Below are 20,257 nucleotides of genomic sequence, written 5' to 3' on the forward strand. Positions count from 1 at the left end.
GGATTTTGTCCAGATTACTTGCTAGAACAGAATTATTAAGATGTTTCTGATTATTTAGAAGAGTTTGGGAAGAAAGACTCAGCAGTATGGGCAAAGTCCTGTTAAGAGAAAAGCCTCTCAGATCATCAGATTTCAGTTTTTATAGCTGCCAGCACTGCAAAACAAATATTCTTCCTCACCCTCATAAAAAGCTTCCCAAAAAAACCCCAGTTTTTTTACCATGTACATCCTCCATTGCAATGTCAAGTAATATGAGGGTTAGACCTTGTTTGCGAGCCTCAAACTCCATCTCTACTGGTATTCTTCAGCTCTGACATTTTGCTGAGTTGACCTAAATTCTTCAGCAAAAGGTCTGGATTCTGTGCAGAACGGTGGAAATGGCAACTCCAGTTAGAAAATAAATACAAAGATAAATAAAGAGCATCAGTTATATCCTTGTGTGTGGTGTTTTAATTTACCTTTCCTTCTGGAATTACAACTTCTGCCACACTGGAGAGCTTTTCCATTTCTTCTTCTTGTGGAAAGTTGGCACTGGGATTCCAGGGACAGTGACACAGGAAGGTAGCGTGGCCTCACAGGGAAGGGCTGGAGTCTGTGCCACAGGCCAGCTGTGTGACCTGGAGGCAAGGCTGCTTCACTTCTTTGTGGTTCTCCACTACCAGGTAAAGGAATAAGGGGTTTTTGTGGCAGACTCACTCAGCTTGCTTTTCACACACACACAGCCCACCAACAAGTGTGGCCTGGACTTAGAGAGTCAAATAAAGAGTTTGTGATTGGATGGAATAGACTGTCAATATTGCTGCCTGAAATACTTAAAGATATCTGCCTTTTTGTTTCTCATCTGCGACTTGAAATCGTGAACCTTCAGATTTCATTTTGAATTTGCAGCCATTTGAAAACCAGGGAGATACTTCAGTCTTTGCTGTCTCTGAGAGCAAGTCACTTCTGCTGACCGTAATGACTTGTCTGTGATAAATGAATGGAAACCTGAAACATAAGATCCTGTCTTTTGTCATGCTTCAGTGTTCCATAAACAGCAGAAGGGAAAATGAAATTTGCGCAGAACTGATTGTACACTTCTCCCATAAGACACTTTGTCAATGAGGTCATAAATTAATGTGGAACTTTGACTCTGCGTGCATTCCTGCAAACAAGAACCCACGCCTGAATGAATGCTTGTTGCTAGAAATGAATTTTTAAAAAGTGCAAATGCCTCTTATTAAAATGACTTTTAAAAGGGAAAAAAGTCTAGAGTGGACTGCAGACCACATTATGTTCTTTTTTTTTTCCTTACCATTCAAGGACATTGGCTCAAAACAAATCAAGTATCTCAGAATACTCTTTGTGTGAATTCTGGTGTCATCAGGTTCATGTATGCCTCTTTTGGTATGAAAGAAACAGGGAGGAGATCCACCTGACTCACAAGTGGTGTTGCTGAATGCTGTGTCTGAAGAGCTGTTCACTTAGTTGGACTCTTAATGCAAGGAGAGTATGTTGTTTATATATGTGATTGACCTTGTCTCCTCTCCATTTGTAAATTAAAAGACACATCCTGTCCCTTTCAACCACCATAAATCTTTTTTTTTTTTTTAACAGCACAGTCTTAACATAGGTCTTTGTGCTTTAGGTTTTGTTTTCTGGTTTTCTTTGCTTGTTTGTTTCTTTTCCTTGCTTGCTTGTTTCCATCTTTATTCCTTTTGTAGGAACCAAATAGAATTCTTTATGGGGTTCTGCTTTGAACTTAATCCTGCTTTATTTTAAAATTTCCTTGAGCTGGAGGATTCAATGACACTTGATCTACTGAAAGTACTTAAATGTACATCTTGGAAAAGCAGCAAGTTGGGAAGGTTTTAAGTGCCTTCCCTTTAAGTCAAACTTGGTTCCATTTTTTTTTTTAATGGTTCTACAATAATCAGTAAAGATAATAGGAATTATGTACCCATGCAGCACATGTGCCTTTGTCATTATCATAGGTGAATTTACTTTGTTGAAATCACTGAGAGCCAGAAAACCCTTCCTTTGCTTTCAGAACATTACTTCTGAATTTCCCAGATTAAAAGGCAAGCTAAATTCCATAATTCTGTTTGTATCTCATCAGGCTGAAGGTTCTCTTTGGTTTACAGATGGATTTTAAACCACCACAGGGCTTCAATCTTCTGGGTTTCTTTTGCATATTTTGAAACTTTTTTTTTTTTGCTCCATCTTTCTTAACTTAAAAATAGATTAACCACTCCTATCCACTTCTGCATGTAGAGTAAATGTCAAGGTTTTCCTAGCCATGGAGTTATTTAGACAGAGGCACTAAAGTTCCAAACAGCCTTTTTGGGACCCAAAGCACATAGCCAAAAGCAGAATATCTGTCCTGAAGAGCCATTGTCCCACCAATTTTCAGTAATGCAACAAAATAAGGGTTTTTCTGAGGCCAGGTCGTATTAGAAGACCATTTATTGGCCATTTATTTAACGCTTCTACTGAGGCTTGTCTTTATTGCTTCTTATTATTCACAAAACCAAAACCCTGACAAAGCCTGAGTTGCCACTGGACTTTTCTTGAATTTGTCTAAGAATCTTTGTGGGGTTTTAAGTGCATTTTGGTTTTTCCTAATTGGAGACAGTTCAAGTTTTTACTGGGGACACATGTAAATGCTTTTTTAAAAGTCCCCCCACATTGAATTTCCCCAAGAATTGTCCTCTTTTAGGCCAGGGAAACTGAAAACCCCTTCCAGTCTACTCTCTCTATTACAGAAATAAAGTATTTGGGTGCAGATTCCAGGTTACTCAGTTTTTGGGTTATTTTGGTTTGGTTTGGTTTGTGGTTTTTTTACCTCAAGAGATACTTTTTATCTTGACAAACTAGTTTTGAACAGAACTTTCCTTGTGACAAGAGACACTGGGGATTATAGATGTAGTTTGGCAATTGTTTGCATATTCTGGAGTGAAGTTTTTGCTTCACTTTTTCTTTCATCACGTGTGTCATCCTGTATCTTTAGGGCCATTTGAGAATGGTTCTTCAAAATGAGAGGCATCTTATGACAATGGAGACTGATTATTTTGTTCTAAAATTAGATTTTGTCACCTTCCTAGATAAATATAAATGCTAGAAGATTATTGAGTTTTAAATCATTAAATGTAGAGCATTTGCAACAGATGAAAAGAAAATAAGGTGGTGTGTAATGGACTTGCAGAAGAGAAAAAAAACTCTTAAGAGTTCTGTAATGTCCACATATTTGCAAGGATTGTAGCTTTTGAAGGATGCAGTTGCTTATAATCTAAGCCTTTATTGCAAAGAAAATTGGGGATTTTTTTATTCTTTATGATCTATTTGCTGTATGAGTATTTCTTAAGAGGAAGAAAAAGAAACTGGATGTCAGTGGCTGACCCTCAAACAGATTATTTAAAGCAAAAAGAATTAAACTAGGACAGAAGAACCCCATTAGGAGTTTCAGTCTCTTGCCATTTTTGATACAATTGAGCTATAATACTAAATTTCTCCTTAATTTGAATGCATTCATAGTAGTCAGGGGCACAAGATGTTTATTACTGGAAAGACATGAAATAAGGTTAACAAGAGGTTGGTTGTGGTTTTTTTTGGGGTTTTTTTTTTTTTTTTTTTTTTGTTTTTTTTTTTTTTTTTTTTCTTTTGGTGTGGGAGATTGTTCTTAATTATTACCTGCATAACGAAGTATATTTTTTTTTACAGACAGGGACTAACAGCTTTTTCCTTGTTTTAATGTAATAGTTTCTAATTCCTGTTTGATTAAACCACTTTCTGGCTGGAGAACTTTCATTAAGCCTGGTTGATTCACAAATGTTGTGATCCATAGCTGCAGGATCACTCGGAATTCCCTTTCCTCCAATCCTGAAGTACACTGTAATGTTCCACTTGGTTTCTTCTAGAGCCTGTCTGCCGTCTATGTATCACATTAATGATTATGATTATGAGCCAGAGTGCTATTTTAAGTATTTTGTACTCGAGCTTTGTATTATTACACCAGCTGCAAAAATTTGATTCCTGGAAGGAGTAGGTGAGTGAAAATGGGGAGCAAAAGGAGCAAGGTTCTCATTTAGACCCAGGATATTGCATTCATAGTGCACCTCAACATGCAATCCAAAGGATTATATCTATAGCTGAAGTTGTTTGGGGCAAAGAATTTTGGGCAGCGTGTTAGCAGCAATTTGTTCCTCCTTTTCTGTAGCATCCCTTCTCAGCTGGCAGGACCAGCATCTTACTGACACCACTACAAAACAGACAGAGGACCTTCACTTGCTCAGGTGGACAAGAACTCTTGGGAGGGGTTGGCAGGGAGAAAGGTGTCAGCCCAGTGGTAATCACTGGTCTGAGGTCTGTCAGGTGCTGGAAAAGAGTGTGTTCTTTTACCTGGGGCAGAGATGCTGGCTGCCATACTGCATGTGAGTCAGTGGGCAAATAAAACTGTGTATTCTGTCTGGTATTATAAATGGGTCAGTGGTGGATTTGTATTACCTGAGGAAATGAACTGGCAGACAGAGAAGCTTCTGCTTGCTGCCCTGCAAATGTCAAATATAGCAGAAAACTTGGGGGAAGGGGAGGGATAGCTGGAGACAAAGGCAGTGTTAAAATAGCCAGGGTGTCAGTGGAGCTCCTCAAACAAACATGTGCTTCTGAGGGGTGGCCTGGGAGAGCTGAACAATCTTTAGACTTCGTTAATCAGCATTTTCTTACCCTCCAGCAGGGTTTCAGCAGTGGATCTTGCTTTATAATTGGAGTCATGCATGAGGTGGGTTTGGGTTTGCACAAGGTGGTGTGCTGTTGCGCTCAGCTTTGCTGGCTGGTACAGAGCATGACTTCTGGTGCTTTGGTTTTATGGGGTTAAAACCATTCATCTAAAAGTCCTTTTCCATCCTCTCCACATTCTCTCGTACTTCTAAAGTACCTCTGGAGCATGTAAGATCTCTGGATGGACTGAGGGGGAGAGGGCTTCTTAATCCCCAGGGTCCTTAGGAAGCTGAGCTCTTATGGGTGTGAAAGACAGGCACAGGGTTATGGATCACTTGGATCTGATCCAGGCAATGTTCCTTTGGTTCCCAACTGCCCTGTGAACTTAGTGAATCTTGAGGGACCAAACAGGGTAATGGGGTGCCAAATTAGGGAAATGATTTCTGGCTGGAAGATTACTCCTCTCATCAGCCAAGTTCAATCTTTGTCACCACAGCTACATCAGGTCCAGTTCAGTTTCTGCACTTAAAAGGAGGAACATGAGTCCAGGAAAGCAACTTTTCACATACATCTTTCAAGCTAGTGATATTCTGGCTTTATTTGGCATCACATTTTTTTAGTTGGAGGCCCAAAACACAGCTTTGCCCTTTGCATTTGTGGTTTCTGAGTGCTAGTGACTTGGTATTCACCTCTGTGACTACACTCAGAGTGCCTGCATGTGTTTTAAACCAGCTGTGTTGGCTGATCTAATCTCAGATCTCTTAAGATTAAAATTCTGTGCCCCCTAAAATAATCCAGCAGTCTCTGTGTTCCCATGGTTTAGCCCGGTCACCAGTTTATAAAGCTGTATTTAGCCTCTGCAAAAATACCGTGCTTCCTGCAAACTGAGATTTGGTCCTCTTTAAAGCTCGCAGCCCACCAGCCACAGCACTGCCAGTGGCCATGGAATGGAGCATGGAGTTCAGGGTGAATGGCAAGATTACTTCTAAAGGCATTGGAAGGAGGGTGTTTTAAGGGCAGATGACTATGAGGAGATAAACCTCTTCTCTCTTCAGACTTTGTGGCTGTTCTTTCAGTCCACGGTCCAGCGGGGTATGTGGTGGAGTTTGTCATATCTGGTTTGCCACTGGCAGGACCCCCTTTTAAGCAGCTCTGACTTTTCTTGGCAAGGACGAGGTCTTTGCTGGGGTTGTGCCAAGCTGAGGAGCCTGCTCCTCCCCTGCTCCTTCCAGGGTGAGGCTGGTAATGCATCCTTTGTGTAAAAGCTCCTGGAAGGTATTTGCAATGCATGAGAAGGAATTAGGTTTTTTCTGGAGTACCCGGGCACGGTGCTGCCGTGTTCTTCAGCACCACCTACTGACATCTTCCTCTCCCTCTCAGCTCAGCATACACCGGGGTTTGCACCTCTTTCTTAACTCACAGCCACAGCATTACTCGAGGTAATTTACCATACACTCTTGGCTGGAAATTAGAAACCCCAGACCCCAGTGCATTCAGTTCCATTGTGCCATATGGGGAGCACTAATGAGCAGGGTACAAAAGCCAAGCTGCTTGGCTCTGGTGTCTGTTTTCCTCAGCTGGGCCAGCCCACTTGCCCTTTGTGTCTGTGCAGAAGAGCACTGAGGAGCTGGGTTTTGTTGGGGAGGTGAATGACTTGGCTCATGTCCTGTTAGTACAGGAACCAAGTGGCAAAACCACATTTCTGTTCTAAATTTTTGCCCCATCCTTTTTCACCTCCCTCTTAAACTAGTTTTGTGCAGCAAATTAAGCATCATATGTAAAAAGGGAGAAAGTCCTACTCTGACCATCCAGTTGTTCAGATTCTCATATATATATATTTAGTGTCTTTCTGAATTCTGTAGGGATTAATAACTTGCCGTGAAAGTAATTCAGAAGATCAGAAGTACCCATCCTAGCCTTGCTTGGAGCAAGAGCATTTAATGTTTGAGAGCTTTTCTCATCAGGGAAGTTCTTTATCCTCAGACTCTGTTGCCTATGCTTTGTATCATGTACTGCCTCACAGCTAACCCAAAGGAAAGAGGGACAAAAAAGGCCAGAATTGTAATTTGTATGACCATCTCAGTTTGTAGTTTAATAGGATTGTGGCATTTTATTTGTAATCTGCTTTTATTTCAAAAGTTTGAAAGTTTGAAGTTTGAAAGTATCCTTCAGGCATTTGGATGGCCTCTTAATGTATTTTTTTTTTTAACAGAACAGGTATATATTTAGAGCCCAGGACAGAAAGAAAGAGAAGAAACATTATTTGTGGGAAAAGGAGGAGTCATCAGCACTTAGGTAGCTTGAGTCAGTAAAGCCCTAGCAGAAGCAGACAGATAGGTGCCACTATCTGTGATTCTCCTTTCACACCTTCTTCTGAAATTGATGGTGTGCCTTTATTCTGCTATGGTCTTACAGTGAGATGGCTAATAGGTATTAATATTTAATAACTACGTTTTTCTGGGGTTTTGGATTTTTAAAAGAAGTTTCGCCTTTTTTTTACCCCCATTTTTGAGAAGTCATAGTCTTGGGGAACCAGTTGAGTTGATACCAGTGTATCCATCATTTTGACCCATTTAATCTTATTTTTGTGAGAGGTTCTTGAACTGAAAAAAAAAAAAAGAGAACTGCACCATGCTTCTGGTAGCAATGAGAATCATCTCTTCCATATGCTTTAAGAATGTGGTTTATATATTTTTTTTAAATGTAGAAGATTTTGCAAGCTGTGATAGATTTAGTGTGCTATTGGGTATGTTAAATGTCTGTATTCAGGAACATAACTAAATATCAACTGTATGTGGATCAGCAGAGTTAGCCATCCTATTTTCCAAGACAGGGAGATTTCTGAAAAGTGTGGAAGATAATGTACGAAGCATGTGTAGAAGACCTCCTTTTGTGAAATCCTATCTGAAACCCACTTCAGGCTCAAACAGTCTTTCAGGTAGCTAGATAAGGACGTTTTGGGGAGAAAATGAGTTTGTGTCTTCTCAGTTTAGATTGTTTTTATTATTGATTTGTAATGAATCTCCAATAGCAAAGTTCTTCCTGAAAATACTTTACATTTTAATATACATTTCCATGTAAGTCAAGGGAAATATTTACTGGAAGAATGGAATCACAGGCATCAGCTAACGTATCTCTTATGTGCTTAACTGCTGAGTTTCAGAATGGAACAAAACTGGATATATGGAGATAATGATAATTAAAGCTGTAACCAGTGATACAGTTTTATCATTAAGTCCTTTACAGGAAAATATAAACCACAAAGTATGTATATTGTGGAGTTGCAACCCAAGCCATGGAGGTCTATCAAAACCCCGTTGTATCAAATAAAAAAGAAAACAAAAATAGTGAAAAAAGAAATGGTGTTTCAGTTTAGTTTATGTTGTTACCAGCTCAGAGAAGTAACTACAAAGACAGTCCTCAGAGGACCAAGAATTCCAATAGCTTGACTGGAATTCAGTCATTGAAAAAGATCTATGAGTTGAGTAAGTTTATCTGACAGTAGTTGTTAGTTGAATTTATTCTCTGAGTTCTTAATTAATTATGGGGTTTCCTTTCATTAATGAAAGGTGAGGCTGGCTTCCTCCAGTTGGAACAGCCTTCAGGTTTCCAGTTTCTCAAATATGTCAGTTTTTGCATTAATCCAATGGTTTTATTTGTTTAGTCCTCATTTTTGCTGTTGTGACCTTACATTATAAAAAGTGTTTAAGAAGAAAAAATCCGGGGGGAAAAAAAGCCCAAAACCCCAAATCCAAAGATGAGAGCTGCAGCTCCACTGTAAATGGGCTGAACCTGGCCAGGAGCCCAGGCAGCAGGGCTGGAAGGTCATCAGCATAGCTGTAGGCATTGGTTTAAAACCCAGGCTTCTCTAGCAAGGAAAAATGCCTGAGGTGTTACTCATGGGAATTTTGAAAACTTGTCTTATCTGTAATTACATGCCAGCAAATTTAGTTTCCGTGGTGTTTGGTAGTTAATTTCTGGAAGGGTGGGGAAGACTGGAAAAACCTCGAGGACCATGGAGTCCAACCATCAGGCAGCACTGCTCATGTTCACCCATGAAACCCGTGCCCCCAAGGTACACATCCACACATCTTTTAAATACCTCCAGGGAGGGTGACTCAACCACTTCCCTGCTCCGTGCTTGGGGCAAGAAATTTTCTCTTCAGCTCCACCTTTTTGCTGAGTAAAATGAGTGCTCTGAGCGCAACCTCAGTTGTGGGGTTGAAGATGCCTCTGATCATCTGACCAGAGGAAAGGCTGGGGAGTTGGAGATGCCTTTGTTTCACATGGAGTGTTACTAATGCTGAGCTGGAAGCTTGCAGAGTGTTGTGTGGTCTGACTGACCTTTTTAGTTGTGGTTGTGCATGTGCATATTCTTAACTTGTAGAAGCTCTGCTGACTCCATCTCAAAATATAACGGATGGGTAGTCAAACCACAGAAGCTCAATTTTGAGGTCAGTGCCTTGGGCTTCACAATTAATTTTGTATTTTGAAGCTTTAAAACCAGACTTAAACATAATGATTTTTACTACTTTGGCTGCTGCCAAATTCTGTAATTACTGTTGTTCAACAAGCACAATTATCTTTTGTTTTGGATTTTTACAAACCTCAAAATCTAATGCAACTGTGTCTCAGATGTTCTCAGGCATTTATGAGTGAGTGTAGAGGAGGATGCTGTAGACTATTTGAGACCATCTTGTGTCTTTAAAACGGTGGCTTTGAGAATCTCTGTTGCCCAATGTTTTGAAAGCTTTTTGCTCATAAGAAAAATGAGAATACCTCCATATTTAAGAAGACGTTGCAAATGCAAATTAGCCAGACAATGGCATTTTAATAATGTTTTGTGAGGTTAGCATTGCATTAGTAAGGGTATTTTAGAAGTCACATACTATTTATACACAGTGTGGTCTCAAGAGATCGCTTGTGAATCTATTCAAGGGCTTTTGGGATTTATGGATTCATTTAATGGTGGTTTTGTTTGGTAGCTTTGGGCTTTTCTACCCACACTTCTGCTGCTGAGTTACTAGATTTGGTAACTGTCTCACTCCACCTCCATTCCCCTCTGAATTTTCTTATTGAAAATGCAAAGGATGGTATGGAATGAGTTAGCTTTGCTGACCATGATGGAGACGTGTGAACCTTGCTTAGTCTCCATGGCTGGGAATGTGTCTTGCCAGTGCTTCAAAATCTGTGCTTGAAAATGCTCTTTGCTCTTTTCACTGGGTGAGTACCTCCTGGTGTCATGTCCCATGCAGACAAAAAAGAAGAGAAATGCACATTGTGTTACAGTTTCTTTTGATACACGAGCTCTAACTGGCAGTGTGGGTTTTTAGCCTTTATGCAGTGGTGGGATTTTAAAGACGAATGTGGAAATGGTAGAGTGGAATGCCTTACAGAAGGCTTCATCCTGCTCTCAGCAGGTGATGCATGGTGAAAACATCACACTGAAGTCCACTCAGCTGTACCTGATGTTTGTTCCTCACAGGAAGCAGTAAGATTAACCTCTTCTTGGGCTTGGTGCTACCTTTGTGGTGCAGACCCTGTTGAGATTCAAGCAGGAACCCATTAGAAAGTCTCCATCATTTTTGTAATCAGCAGCTATTAATGATATCTCTCAACACAAGGTTGGTTTAAGCTTGTGTAGACAGCAACCAGCATCCTTAAGAGGATGCATTCTCCAAGCAGCAGTGCGTGCTGGAGATGAATGTAGATGGTGGTGGCTTTCACCTCTTGGAGCTGCCAGAATTGTCCTTTTTTTCATATCCTCAGCGTTGGTCTCCCTTCTGGTGTTCTATTTCTTAAGCTGGCCTGAAGTTTTCCAAAAGAGACAGCGTTTCGCAGTGATGTTTCTAAAGGGTCTGAAGTTTTCGGGGGCCTGAGGAGGGGGAGGGCTGAGGGGGGGTGAAGAGTGAGATTTTTTTATTGTGTACTCGCCTTGTTTTTCATCTCTTCCACACAATGGAGCTTTCAGAGAACCTCTCTTAAAAGGCATAGCTACAGCCTTTGTGTGAAGGGTGTGTCTGCTGGCAGGGTTTGCTGATGCAGACAGGCTGGGTGGTGATTAACAAAGGTCATTAGACTTTGGAATCTGGCAGGGGACTGCGGTGGGGTGTCTTCTGCGCCAAGCAGGAGAGCTCCCCAGGGACAGGCCCGGCTGGAGGCTTGCCGCCTGCTGTCCCCCCTCACTCCCCCGCGCCTCCTCCTCCTCCTCCTCCTGCTCCTCTGGTCCTGGGAGGCTCAGCTGCTTGTCGCCTCTGCCTGTAGGACAGCTTGGACCAGTGTCTTGACGCTGTGAATATAGCGTTTGTGGAGCGAACCGCCTCATTTTGTCATCCATGGGACAGGGGAACCCAACCCTGAGGAGGAGGTTTGGGGAAACCCAAGCCTTCTGCTGAAGGAGAGAAGGTGCAGCTTTGTGGAGGGCGCAGGGGGAGGAGAGCAGAGACAAGATTTGGAGGGCAAAGCCATGCCAGGAGAAAGGGAGATGTGATTCTGGGGGATGGTGGTTTTTAAAGCATCACCTAAGGAGGAGGAGTTAAAATGGGGGTGGGGGGGAAGAAAAGAAAAAAAAGAAAAAAAATGCTGGTGTGCTTGAGCTGAAGCTGAGATAAGTGAGGCCATGTTGTGCACAGGCAAGAAGCTCTGAGGCTCTGAGTGCAGGAGTTGTCTGAGCTAAAATGGCTGCTCCCAAAGCTCAGAGGACTAGGGCAGCTTAGTGAGTCTTAAAGCTTCAGTGACGCAGGGGCTCATATCTCTTGAAAGTGTGATAAACACATTCAGTAGAGCTGTGGCTTGTTTGGCTGAGATGAAAGGACTAAGCTTGGGGGATGGGTAGTGAAAACTGGATGATCTGCTTTTCTGTGAAGTGCTCTAAATGCAGGAGTCGTCTGCTCCATGGAAAAATTTGTTTTCAGGTCTAATGGACTGTGCTAAAGGAGACGTGGGGTGGGGCTTCACTCACTGCTGTAATTTGATCCAGAGCAGATAGCAACGTCTTCCACACAATTTGGTCTGGTGCTTGCACATAAAAGCTTGAGTATCTCGATTATTGTAACTTTGTTAAATGAAAAGAAGCTGGTGCAGCGTTCATTTTCTTTATTGGTGGTAAGAGGCAGTGGGGGGAGAGAAAGGACACAGTGCAGCCTGCAAAGTAGTGTAGGTAAATATGAGGAGAGCCTCTGTGCTCAGACTGTCCGGAATTTGACTAGCTAGAAGTTTATTTTAGTAGGTTATCAGAAGAAGCATTCCTTCATGTAAAATCCTGGTGCATTTCCCTCTATTTTTTCTGTGCCTTAGTGTTTTGGAGCTTTCTCCTCACTTTGTAGGTTGCTTCCTCCATACTCCACATACAACAAACACATGGAATTTAAATTGCTGTGGGCTGCGTTGTGTCTTGGACCTCTGAAATGCTCCATTTGTCATCCTTTTCCAGCAGATGCATGGAAGCTTAAAGAGGCAATTGCTGTATTAGCATAGGTAGGTAGCTTTTGTGCCTAAGCACTGCACTGGGTAGGAGGGTCTAAGTCTTTTGTTTGGCTTCTGCTTTGTGTCTCCAGTCCTTCATGGCAGTGCAACAACCCTCTGTCGCAGGATTAATTGTCACAACTAAACCACTCTTCTTCACTGTATCTTATATTGCTTTGTACTTGGAAGGTATGCAGGGCTTTTGGATAAATCAGGGAAGTCATAATGACTCTTGAGTCTTTGGAACTGGTGTTTCCATTGTACTTTTTCAGTATGGTTGTTCTTGTTGCTGTCCTTTTCTTCCTCTGGCTGTCTCCATCCCCCAGGCTGCTAAGGCACAAAGGTCTTGTCCCTAGAATAGACTGAAAGGAAATTGTAAACATTTTAACAAAGAGTGGAGGTGCTCTTAAAAGCTTGGTGGAAGTAGGGCAGAGCAATGTATTCTGCCTTGGGTTTGTGTAAGTATATCCTTGCTTGTAACCTTGCTGTTAGGTTTAGGGTTTCAATGTCAGGACAGATAGGATGCTGTGAAGAAAGACAGATTTCTCCCTGTGAAACCTTTTGATGCGTGGTAGTGAATGCGGCAGGAATTGGCAACTTCCAGGAAGGTTAGAGTGTGTCTCCTGAAGGCAGAAGCTGCTGTCTTCTGATTGTAAATTCCAGTGTATGACTGGGAGTAATGTGCCGTTTCTCTGCACATGGGCTGTGGTCTTTGAACAAGACCAAATTCTGAAAAACAGCCCGATGTAATGGAAAAGCCAAGAGGACAAAGTCCACTGGATCGGTAGTCACTTGTCAGAGAGTTGACTGTTCACAGAGTTGAGTCAGCAGCTTGTGAGCTACCTAGATAGGACTTCTTGTGGATCTGAGCAGACGCTTCTTAAGAGGGTAGGGAAAGGTTGAGTTCCACGCCACTGTGTTTGTGGAATCTCCGCAAATGACTGAGTCATCAGAAGCTTGGTGTTACCTTGGTGTTTCCAGGATTTGTTCCAAAAGTGCTGCTGTAAACTCATATCATTGTTCTTTTCTCCTTCTCCTGTTTTTCTTGCAGATTTTTCTAATGTAAAAGATCATACTGAACCATGGAGGTCCTGCAGTGTGATGGCTGCGATTTTCGAGCTCCATCTTACGAAGACCTAAAAGCTCACATTCAGGATGTTCACACTGCTTTTCTGCAGCCAACTGATGTCTCTGAGGAGAGTCCTACCCAGCCAAGGTCTGGTTCTATCAACGCTAGCAACCAGACCGAGGTTGAATTTTCTTCTGTAAAGGATGAATTTGCAATTGCAGATGATATAGCAGGTAAATATCCAACTCCAAGATTGATCTCAGCTATTAAGATCTCAGTTCTTACCCCCTATTTTACATGTGTCTTATTTTGGTGTGTTTTAGTTTCAGCCTTTGTTGTGGTTTAAAAATTATCTTTATCTTTATGGCTATGTCAGTAAAGCAGATATCTAGCATCAGCCATACTTGCTCTGACCATGGCTTTTTTTTTTTTTTCCCTGCAAATGCAAGCATGGAGGATGGCTTTATTTCCCAGCTTCTTTTCATGAGGTTCTTCATACTGATTTTTTCATTTTCAACTTTTCATGGTTGTTTTTCACTACCATGAACCACCTCAAAATTGCATTTGTTAGTTTTCAAACTGAAACTAGTTTTATTTTTTCCCTCAAGAAGGTAATTTTGGAAACTATCCACCCCAAACTGTACACAACAGTCATTTATATGTAGAAATTATGCATAATGGCCACTTTTCTGACCATTGCCAGGTCTGTAGATATTACCATAAGTAAGTGAGGGAATCCTGTAATGGTTGTTGTCAGTTCTGGGTGTGGTTACATTCTTAAGCTTAGAGGGTGGGTGAAGGAAAAGGCTTTTTATTTTATTTTATTTACAAATTTATATATACACCTTAATTCTCATTTTAGGGCAAAATGCAACAAGTCAGATGGGGACTGGAAGTTACTATAGCCAGAACCAGACTTTCTATGGCCAGCATATAGCTCCAAATCCTAAACCAACCAGCAAGTTTTTCCAATGCAAGTTCTGTGTGCGTTACTTCCGTTCCAAAAACCTCCTCATAGAGCACACACGGAAGGTTCATGGAGCACAGGCTGAGGGGAGCTCAGTGGGGCCGCCAGCTTCTAGTTCCCTAAATTACAACATCATGATGCATGAAGGGTTTGGTAAAGTTTTCAGTTGCCAGTTCTGCACCTACAAGTCACCCAGGCGTGCGAGGATTATTAAGCACCAGAAAATGTATCACAAAAACAACTTGAAAGAAAGTTCAGCTCCTGCTGCTGCTGCTGCTGCTGCTGCTGCTGCCGCCGCTGCTGCTGTGTCTGAATCAACGTCTGCTTCTGTGCCAGTGCAGGAACCCTGCAAGGAGCTGCCGGCAGAGGTGGTGGAGCGGAGCATTTTGGAGTCGATGGTCAAGCCCCTGACCAAGTCTAGGGGCAACTTTTGCTGTGAGTGGTGCAGCTACCAGACACCTCGGAGGGAGCGCTGGTGTGACCACATGATGAAGAAGCACCGCAGCATGGTGAAAATCCTGTCGAGCCTGAGGCAGCAGCAGGATGGAACCAGCACACCTGAGGTGCAGAGTAAGAGTGCCCAGAGTGCCTCTCCAAACTCGAATTACATGTCCATGAACACAACAGGACGTGAGATGTCAAGTGCTAATGTCTCTAACTTCAGGGGATCTATGGGCAATTCACTTATCAGGCCCAACTCTTCTACATCTTCAAAGTTTTCTTCTGTGTCTTACCCTCAAATGAAGCCTAAGTCACCTCACAACTCAGGCATGGTTAATTTGTCTGACAGATCCCGCTATGGAATTGCTGATATGACGAATTCTTCTGCTGACCTGGAAACAAGCAGTATGCTAAATGACTCCAGCTCAGATGAAGAGCTAAATGAAATGGACAGCGAGAATGGCTTAAACTCCATGGATCACCAGACCTCAGGAATGTCTGCAGAGCAGCTGATGGGATCTGATGGCAACAAACTATTGGAAACAAAGGGAATTCCCTTCAGAAGATACATGAACAGGTTCCAGTGTCCTTTCTGCCCTTTCCTGACGATGCACCGCCGAAGTATTTCCCGTCACATTGAGAACATCCACCTCTCTGGGAAGACGGCTGTGTACAAGTGTGACGAGTGCCCCTTCACCTGCAAGAGTTCCCTGAAGCTTGGTGCCCACAAGCAGTGTCACACGGGAACAACATCCGACTGGGACACCATGAACTCCCAGGCTGAGAGCATTGCCTCATCCCTGAATGACAGCACGGTGTCTTACGAGAGTGGGAGTATCAACGGCAGGAAGTCAGCTGGGATGATGGAACCTGTGCAGCCGCCACAGCCGCAACCACAGCAGCAGCAGCAATCACCCCAGCCCCATTCACAGCATCCATACAAGTGCACATTGTGCAACTATTCCACCACCACTTTGAAAGGCCTCAGAGTTCATCAGCAGCACAAGCATTCGTTCTGTGACAACTTGCCAAAATACGATGGGCCGCCGTCAAACGCGCCGCAGGAGAGCGAGGCAGATGCTCACCCCTCTGCCAGCACCGTGAAGAAGAGCCAAACCTCCATCCTTGGGCTCTCATCTAAAAATAATTTTGTTGCAAAAGCTCCTAGGAAGGTCTCAAATGACTTCCCTTTAGATCTCTCTCCCGTGAAAAAGAGAACTAGAATTGACGAAATAGCGAGCAACCTGCAGAGCAAGATCAGCCAAAACAAACAGCAGGAGGATGCTGTGATTAATGTAGAGGATGATGAGGAAGAGGAGGAGGACAATGAGGTGGAGATAGAGGTGGAGTTAGACAGAGAGGAAGAACAATCAGAACCAATGATAGAGGTTTCCAGTTCTTACGCACCCCAGCAAATGTGGAGCAGAGAGGCTAATGATTCCCAGAAGGAGACGAGCTTCAGGAGCATGCAGCATGACTACAATTCCACCAATGGGGCGGAGATTGAGCTCACTTTGTCTGAGGATGAGGAGGACTACTACTCTGCTGTCAGCATGAAGGACCATCAGAGCCCTAATGCCTCTGTTCTGGGCAGCCAGTCCAACATGTACGGTACTGACCAGAACAACGAGAATTCTGAGTTCAGTGACTCTGGCAGACTTTACTACTGTAAACACTGTGATTTCAGCAACAAATCTGCCAGGAGTGTCAGCACCCACTACCAGCGAATGCATCCCTACATTAAATTCAGCTTTAGGTACATCCTGGACCCCAATGATCATAGTGCAGTGTACCGATGTCTCGAGTGCTACATTGACTACACAAATTTTGAAGACCTGCAGCAGCATTATGGAGAGCATCATCCTGAAGCTATGAATGTACTGAACTTTGATCATTCTGATCTGATCTACCGCTGCCGCTTCTGCTCTTACACAAGCCCAAATGTTAGAAGCCTGATGCCACATTACCAAAGAATGCATCCCACAGTGAAAATTAACAATGCAATGATATTTTCAAGCTATGTTGTTGAGCAGCAAGAAGGGCTGAACACAGAGTCTCAGACACTGAGAGAGATTTTGAATTCTGCTCCAAAAACTATGGCAACCTCCACCCCTGTGGCTCGCGGGACTGGTGTGCCAGCTGGTTTTAACAAAAGTGCCACCAAGAGTTTCAGTCCTGAGTGTGAAAATCAGAAGGAACCTTCAGTCAACTCTGTGGTTGTTTATGACTGTGATGTGTGTTCATTTGCAAGCCCTAACATGCATTCAGTTTTGGTGCACTACCAGAAGAAGCACCCCGAAGAAAAGGCCTCATATTTCAGAATCCAGAAGACCATGCGTGTAGTCTCTGTTGACAGGGGCTCTGCCCTCGCCCAAATGTCGTTTGAGCTGGGCGCTCCCATCTCCCCGAAGCTCTCCAATTTGGCTTCTCAGCCTCCACCTCCCCCACCACCGCCCCCAGACCTCTCTACTGAGCTCTACTACTGCAAACATTGTTCCTACAGCAACCGCTCCGTCGTGGGGGTGCTCGTCCACTACCAAAAGAGGCACCCGGAGATCAAGGTCACAGCCAAGTACATCAGGCAGGCCCCGCCGACTGCAGCCATGATGCGGGCAGGGGAGCTGCCAGCCGGCATCCAGAGGCCACCAGTGTCCATGCAGCAGCTGGGCCGCGGTGGGTCCGAGAGCTCCGTGAACCCTCCGGAGAACGAAATGTTCTTCTGCCAGCACTGTGATTACGGGAACCGGACCGTGAAGGGCGTGCTCATCCACTACCAGAAGAAGCACCGCGACTTCAAAGCCAATGCGGATGTGATCAGGCAGCACACGGCCACCATCAGGAGCCTTTGTGACCGCGGTCAGAAGAAATCAGCTGGCAGCCTGCCCGCCCACACCTCCGGCACCGAGCAGGACAAGTCCAAGCTGAGAGCCCTCAAGTGCAGGCAGTGCAGCTACACCTCCCCTTACTTCTATGCATTGAGGAAGCATATTAAGAAAGACCACCCGAATCTGAAGGCCACGGTGACATCCATACTGAGGTGGGCGTTTCTGGACGGCTTGATAGAAGCTGGTTATCACTGTGAATGGTGCATTTATTCACACACAGAGCCGAGTGGCTTGCTTGTGCATTACCAAAGGAGACATCCCGAGCATTATGTTGATTATACCTACATGGCAACCAAGCTCTGGGCAGGTCCCGATCCTTCCCCTCCTGCCCTAGTGATGCCAGCAGAGATGAAGTCCTATAAATGCAGAGACTGCATTTTTGAAGCATCTTCAATTTGGGATATTACTAATCACTACCAAGCATTTCACCCTTGGGCCATGAATGGAGATGAATCTGTGTTGTTAGATATCATTAAGGAGAAAGATACTTCTGAGAAAATCATGCCACAGCCTGATGAAGGTGGGGTCAGGATGGAATCTGAAGACCAGATAGCAGCACCACAGATGGATCAGGATGCAGAATGTGCAGAGGATCCCAGCCTTTCCCATGAAAAAACTGTCCAGCTGGCTTCTGCAAATCCTGCCATCTCCTCCACTCCATACCAGTGTACAGTGTGCCAATCTGAGTACAACAACCTGCATGGCCTCCTGACACATTATGGCAAAAAGCATCCTGGCATGAAAGTGAAGGCAGCAGACTTTGCTCAGGATATAGACATTAACCCAGGGGCTGTGTACAAGTGCAGACACTGCCCATACATTAACACACGTATTCATGGCGTCCTCACACACTACCAGAAGCGGCACCCATCAGTAAAAGTCACTGCTGAAGACTTTGTGCATGACGTGGAGCAGTCGACCGACATTGCTCAGAACGACGTGGAAGAGACAAGCAGGATTTTCAAGCAAGGCTATGGTGCTTACCGCTGCAAACTCTGCCCCTACACCCACGGAACCCTTGAGAAGCTGAAAATCCACTATGAGAAGTATCACAATCAACCCGAATTTGATGTTTTTGCCCAGTCACCACCAAAGGTGTCTGCCTCAGTGGAGCCAGACATGGTGACTGAAATCAAGGCCTCCCCAGAAATTGCTGCTGAGGATGTTGGAGAGGTCTCCATGCCAGCGCCCCATTTCTCAAGTTCTCACTTAGTGTCTCACACAGTTTTCCGGTGTCAGCTCTGTAAATATTTCTGCTCCACCCGGAAGGGGATAGCAAGACACTACCGCATCAAACACAACAACGTCCGGGCGCAGCCAGAGGGCAAGAACAACCTCTTCAAGTGTGCTCTGTGCTCCTACACCAACCCCATCCGCAAAGGGCTCGCGGCACACTACCAGAAAAGACATGACATTGATGCTTACTACACTCACTGCCTGGCAGCCTCCAGGACAGTAAGCGACAAACCCAATAAAGTGATCATTCCATCTCCTCCCAAGGATGACACTCCTCAGCTCAGCGAGGAGCTGAGGAGGGCTGTAGAGAAGAAGAAGTGCTCGCTCTGTTCCTTTCAGTCCTTCAGCAAGAAGGGCATCGTGTCCCACTACATGAAGCGTCACCCTGGTGTTTTCCCTAAGAAGCAGCATGCCAGCAAGCTAGGGGGATACTTCACTGCCGTGTATGCTGATGAGCACGAAAAACCAGCTCCAGCCGAGGAGAGGAACGACTTTGAAAAGCCTGAGGTGGAGGCTGAGGCTCAGGAAATCGAGTGGCTTCCCTTCAGGTGCATTAAATGTTTCAAGCTCTCCTTCAGCACGGCAGAGCTGCTGTGCATGCATTACACTGACCACCACAGCAAGGATTTGAAGAGGGACTTTTCCATACTTGGAAGTGGCACCCGCTCTCAGAGCCCTGTCTACCAGTGCAAGCACTGTGATACAAAACTGCATAGCACAGCAGAGCTGACTGCACACTTGAATGGTCACAATGAGGAATTCCAGAAGCGTGCCAAACGTCAGGAGAGGAGGAAGCAGCTTTTGAGCAAGCAGAAATATGCAGATGGTGCTTTTGCAGATTTCAAACAAGAGAGGGTAAGGATTTGTGTGTCTGGTCTCTTTCTCTGCCCCCTGCTCCCCACCAGGGAGCCCACCAAGGCCCACTTGCATGTTGTCTTTGACAACCAAATGACCACAGGCTAATGAATGACTCAGAGTGCCAGTGAGCTCCATAAGTCAATTACACATTTAATTTCCTCATCCATCCTCCCTAGGTTCTGTAGGAAACCTTGTTCCTCCCTACCACTTCTGTATTTTCTTTATCTTCTTTCCTCCCTCCCACGCTTCTGGAGGGCCATCTGTGTCTGACAGTCGCTTTTTCTTTTGTGGCAAGGCTGCCATGTACTTTGTTGCAGATTCTCTACAAAATGTCCCATCCCCTTCTTCCATGTCCCTCTGGATAACACATGAGTTTTCTTCTCAGCCTTCTCTCTCTCAGTCCTTTCTCTCATTGAGCACTCAGGATTAGCATGACACGGATCTGTCTGGTGACAGGAGCTTTGGGCAGGTGCCTCATAAGGAGGGGACCAAATTGTTTCTCCATTTCTTGCATAGTTACCCCCTTCCTTCTGCTTCCGCTTGAAAAAATACACTTGTGCAGGAAAAGCTTTGCACAGAAGTTGGAGAAGTTAGGGGGTTGTGGAGGAGGAGGAGGCACAGTTTCAGGCCATTCCAAAATGG

At 44.1% G+C, this 20,257-nt stretch overlaps 1 protein-coding gene across 8 annotated transcripts in view; it reads left to right on the forward strand.

Moving 5' to 3' along the window:
• ZNF462 (zinc finger protein 462) overlaps window positions 1–20,257 on the forward strand; it is a 90,353-nt gene that overhangs the window by 26,536 nt on the left and 43,560 nt on the right. For 7 of the 8 annotated variants that reach the window (XM_068177609.1, XM_068177611.1, XM_068177605.1 and 4 more), the window contains exons 2-3: window positions 13,211–13,461; window positions 14,091–19,612. In XM_068177609.1, the coding sequence (XP_068033710.1) occupies window positions 13,242–13,461; window positions 14,091–19,612 (5,742 nt within the window). In that variant the 5' untranslated portion in view covers window positions 13,211–13,241. The remainder of the gene's footprint in view (window positions 1–13,210; window positions 13,462–14,090; window positions 19,613–20,257) is intronic. The other variant, XM_068177612.1, reaches the window with a different exon arrangement.

This window comes from Anomalospiza imberbis, chromosome Z (genome assembly GCF_031753505.1).
Source record: "Anomalospiza imberbis isolate Cuckoo-Finch-1a 21T00152 chromosome Z, ASM3175350v1, whole genome shotgun sequence".
Classification (NCBI taxonomy): domain Eukaryota; kingdom Metazoa; phylum Chordata; class Aves; order Passeriformes; family Viduidae; genus Anomalospiza; species Anomalospiza imberbis.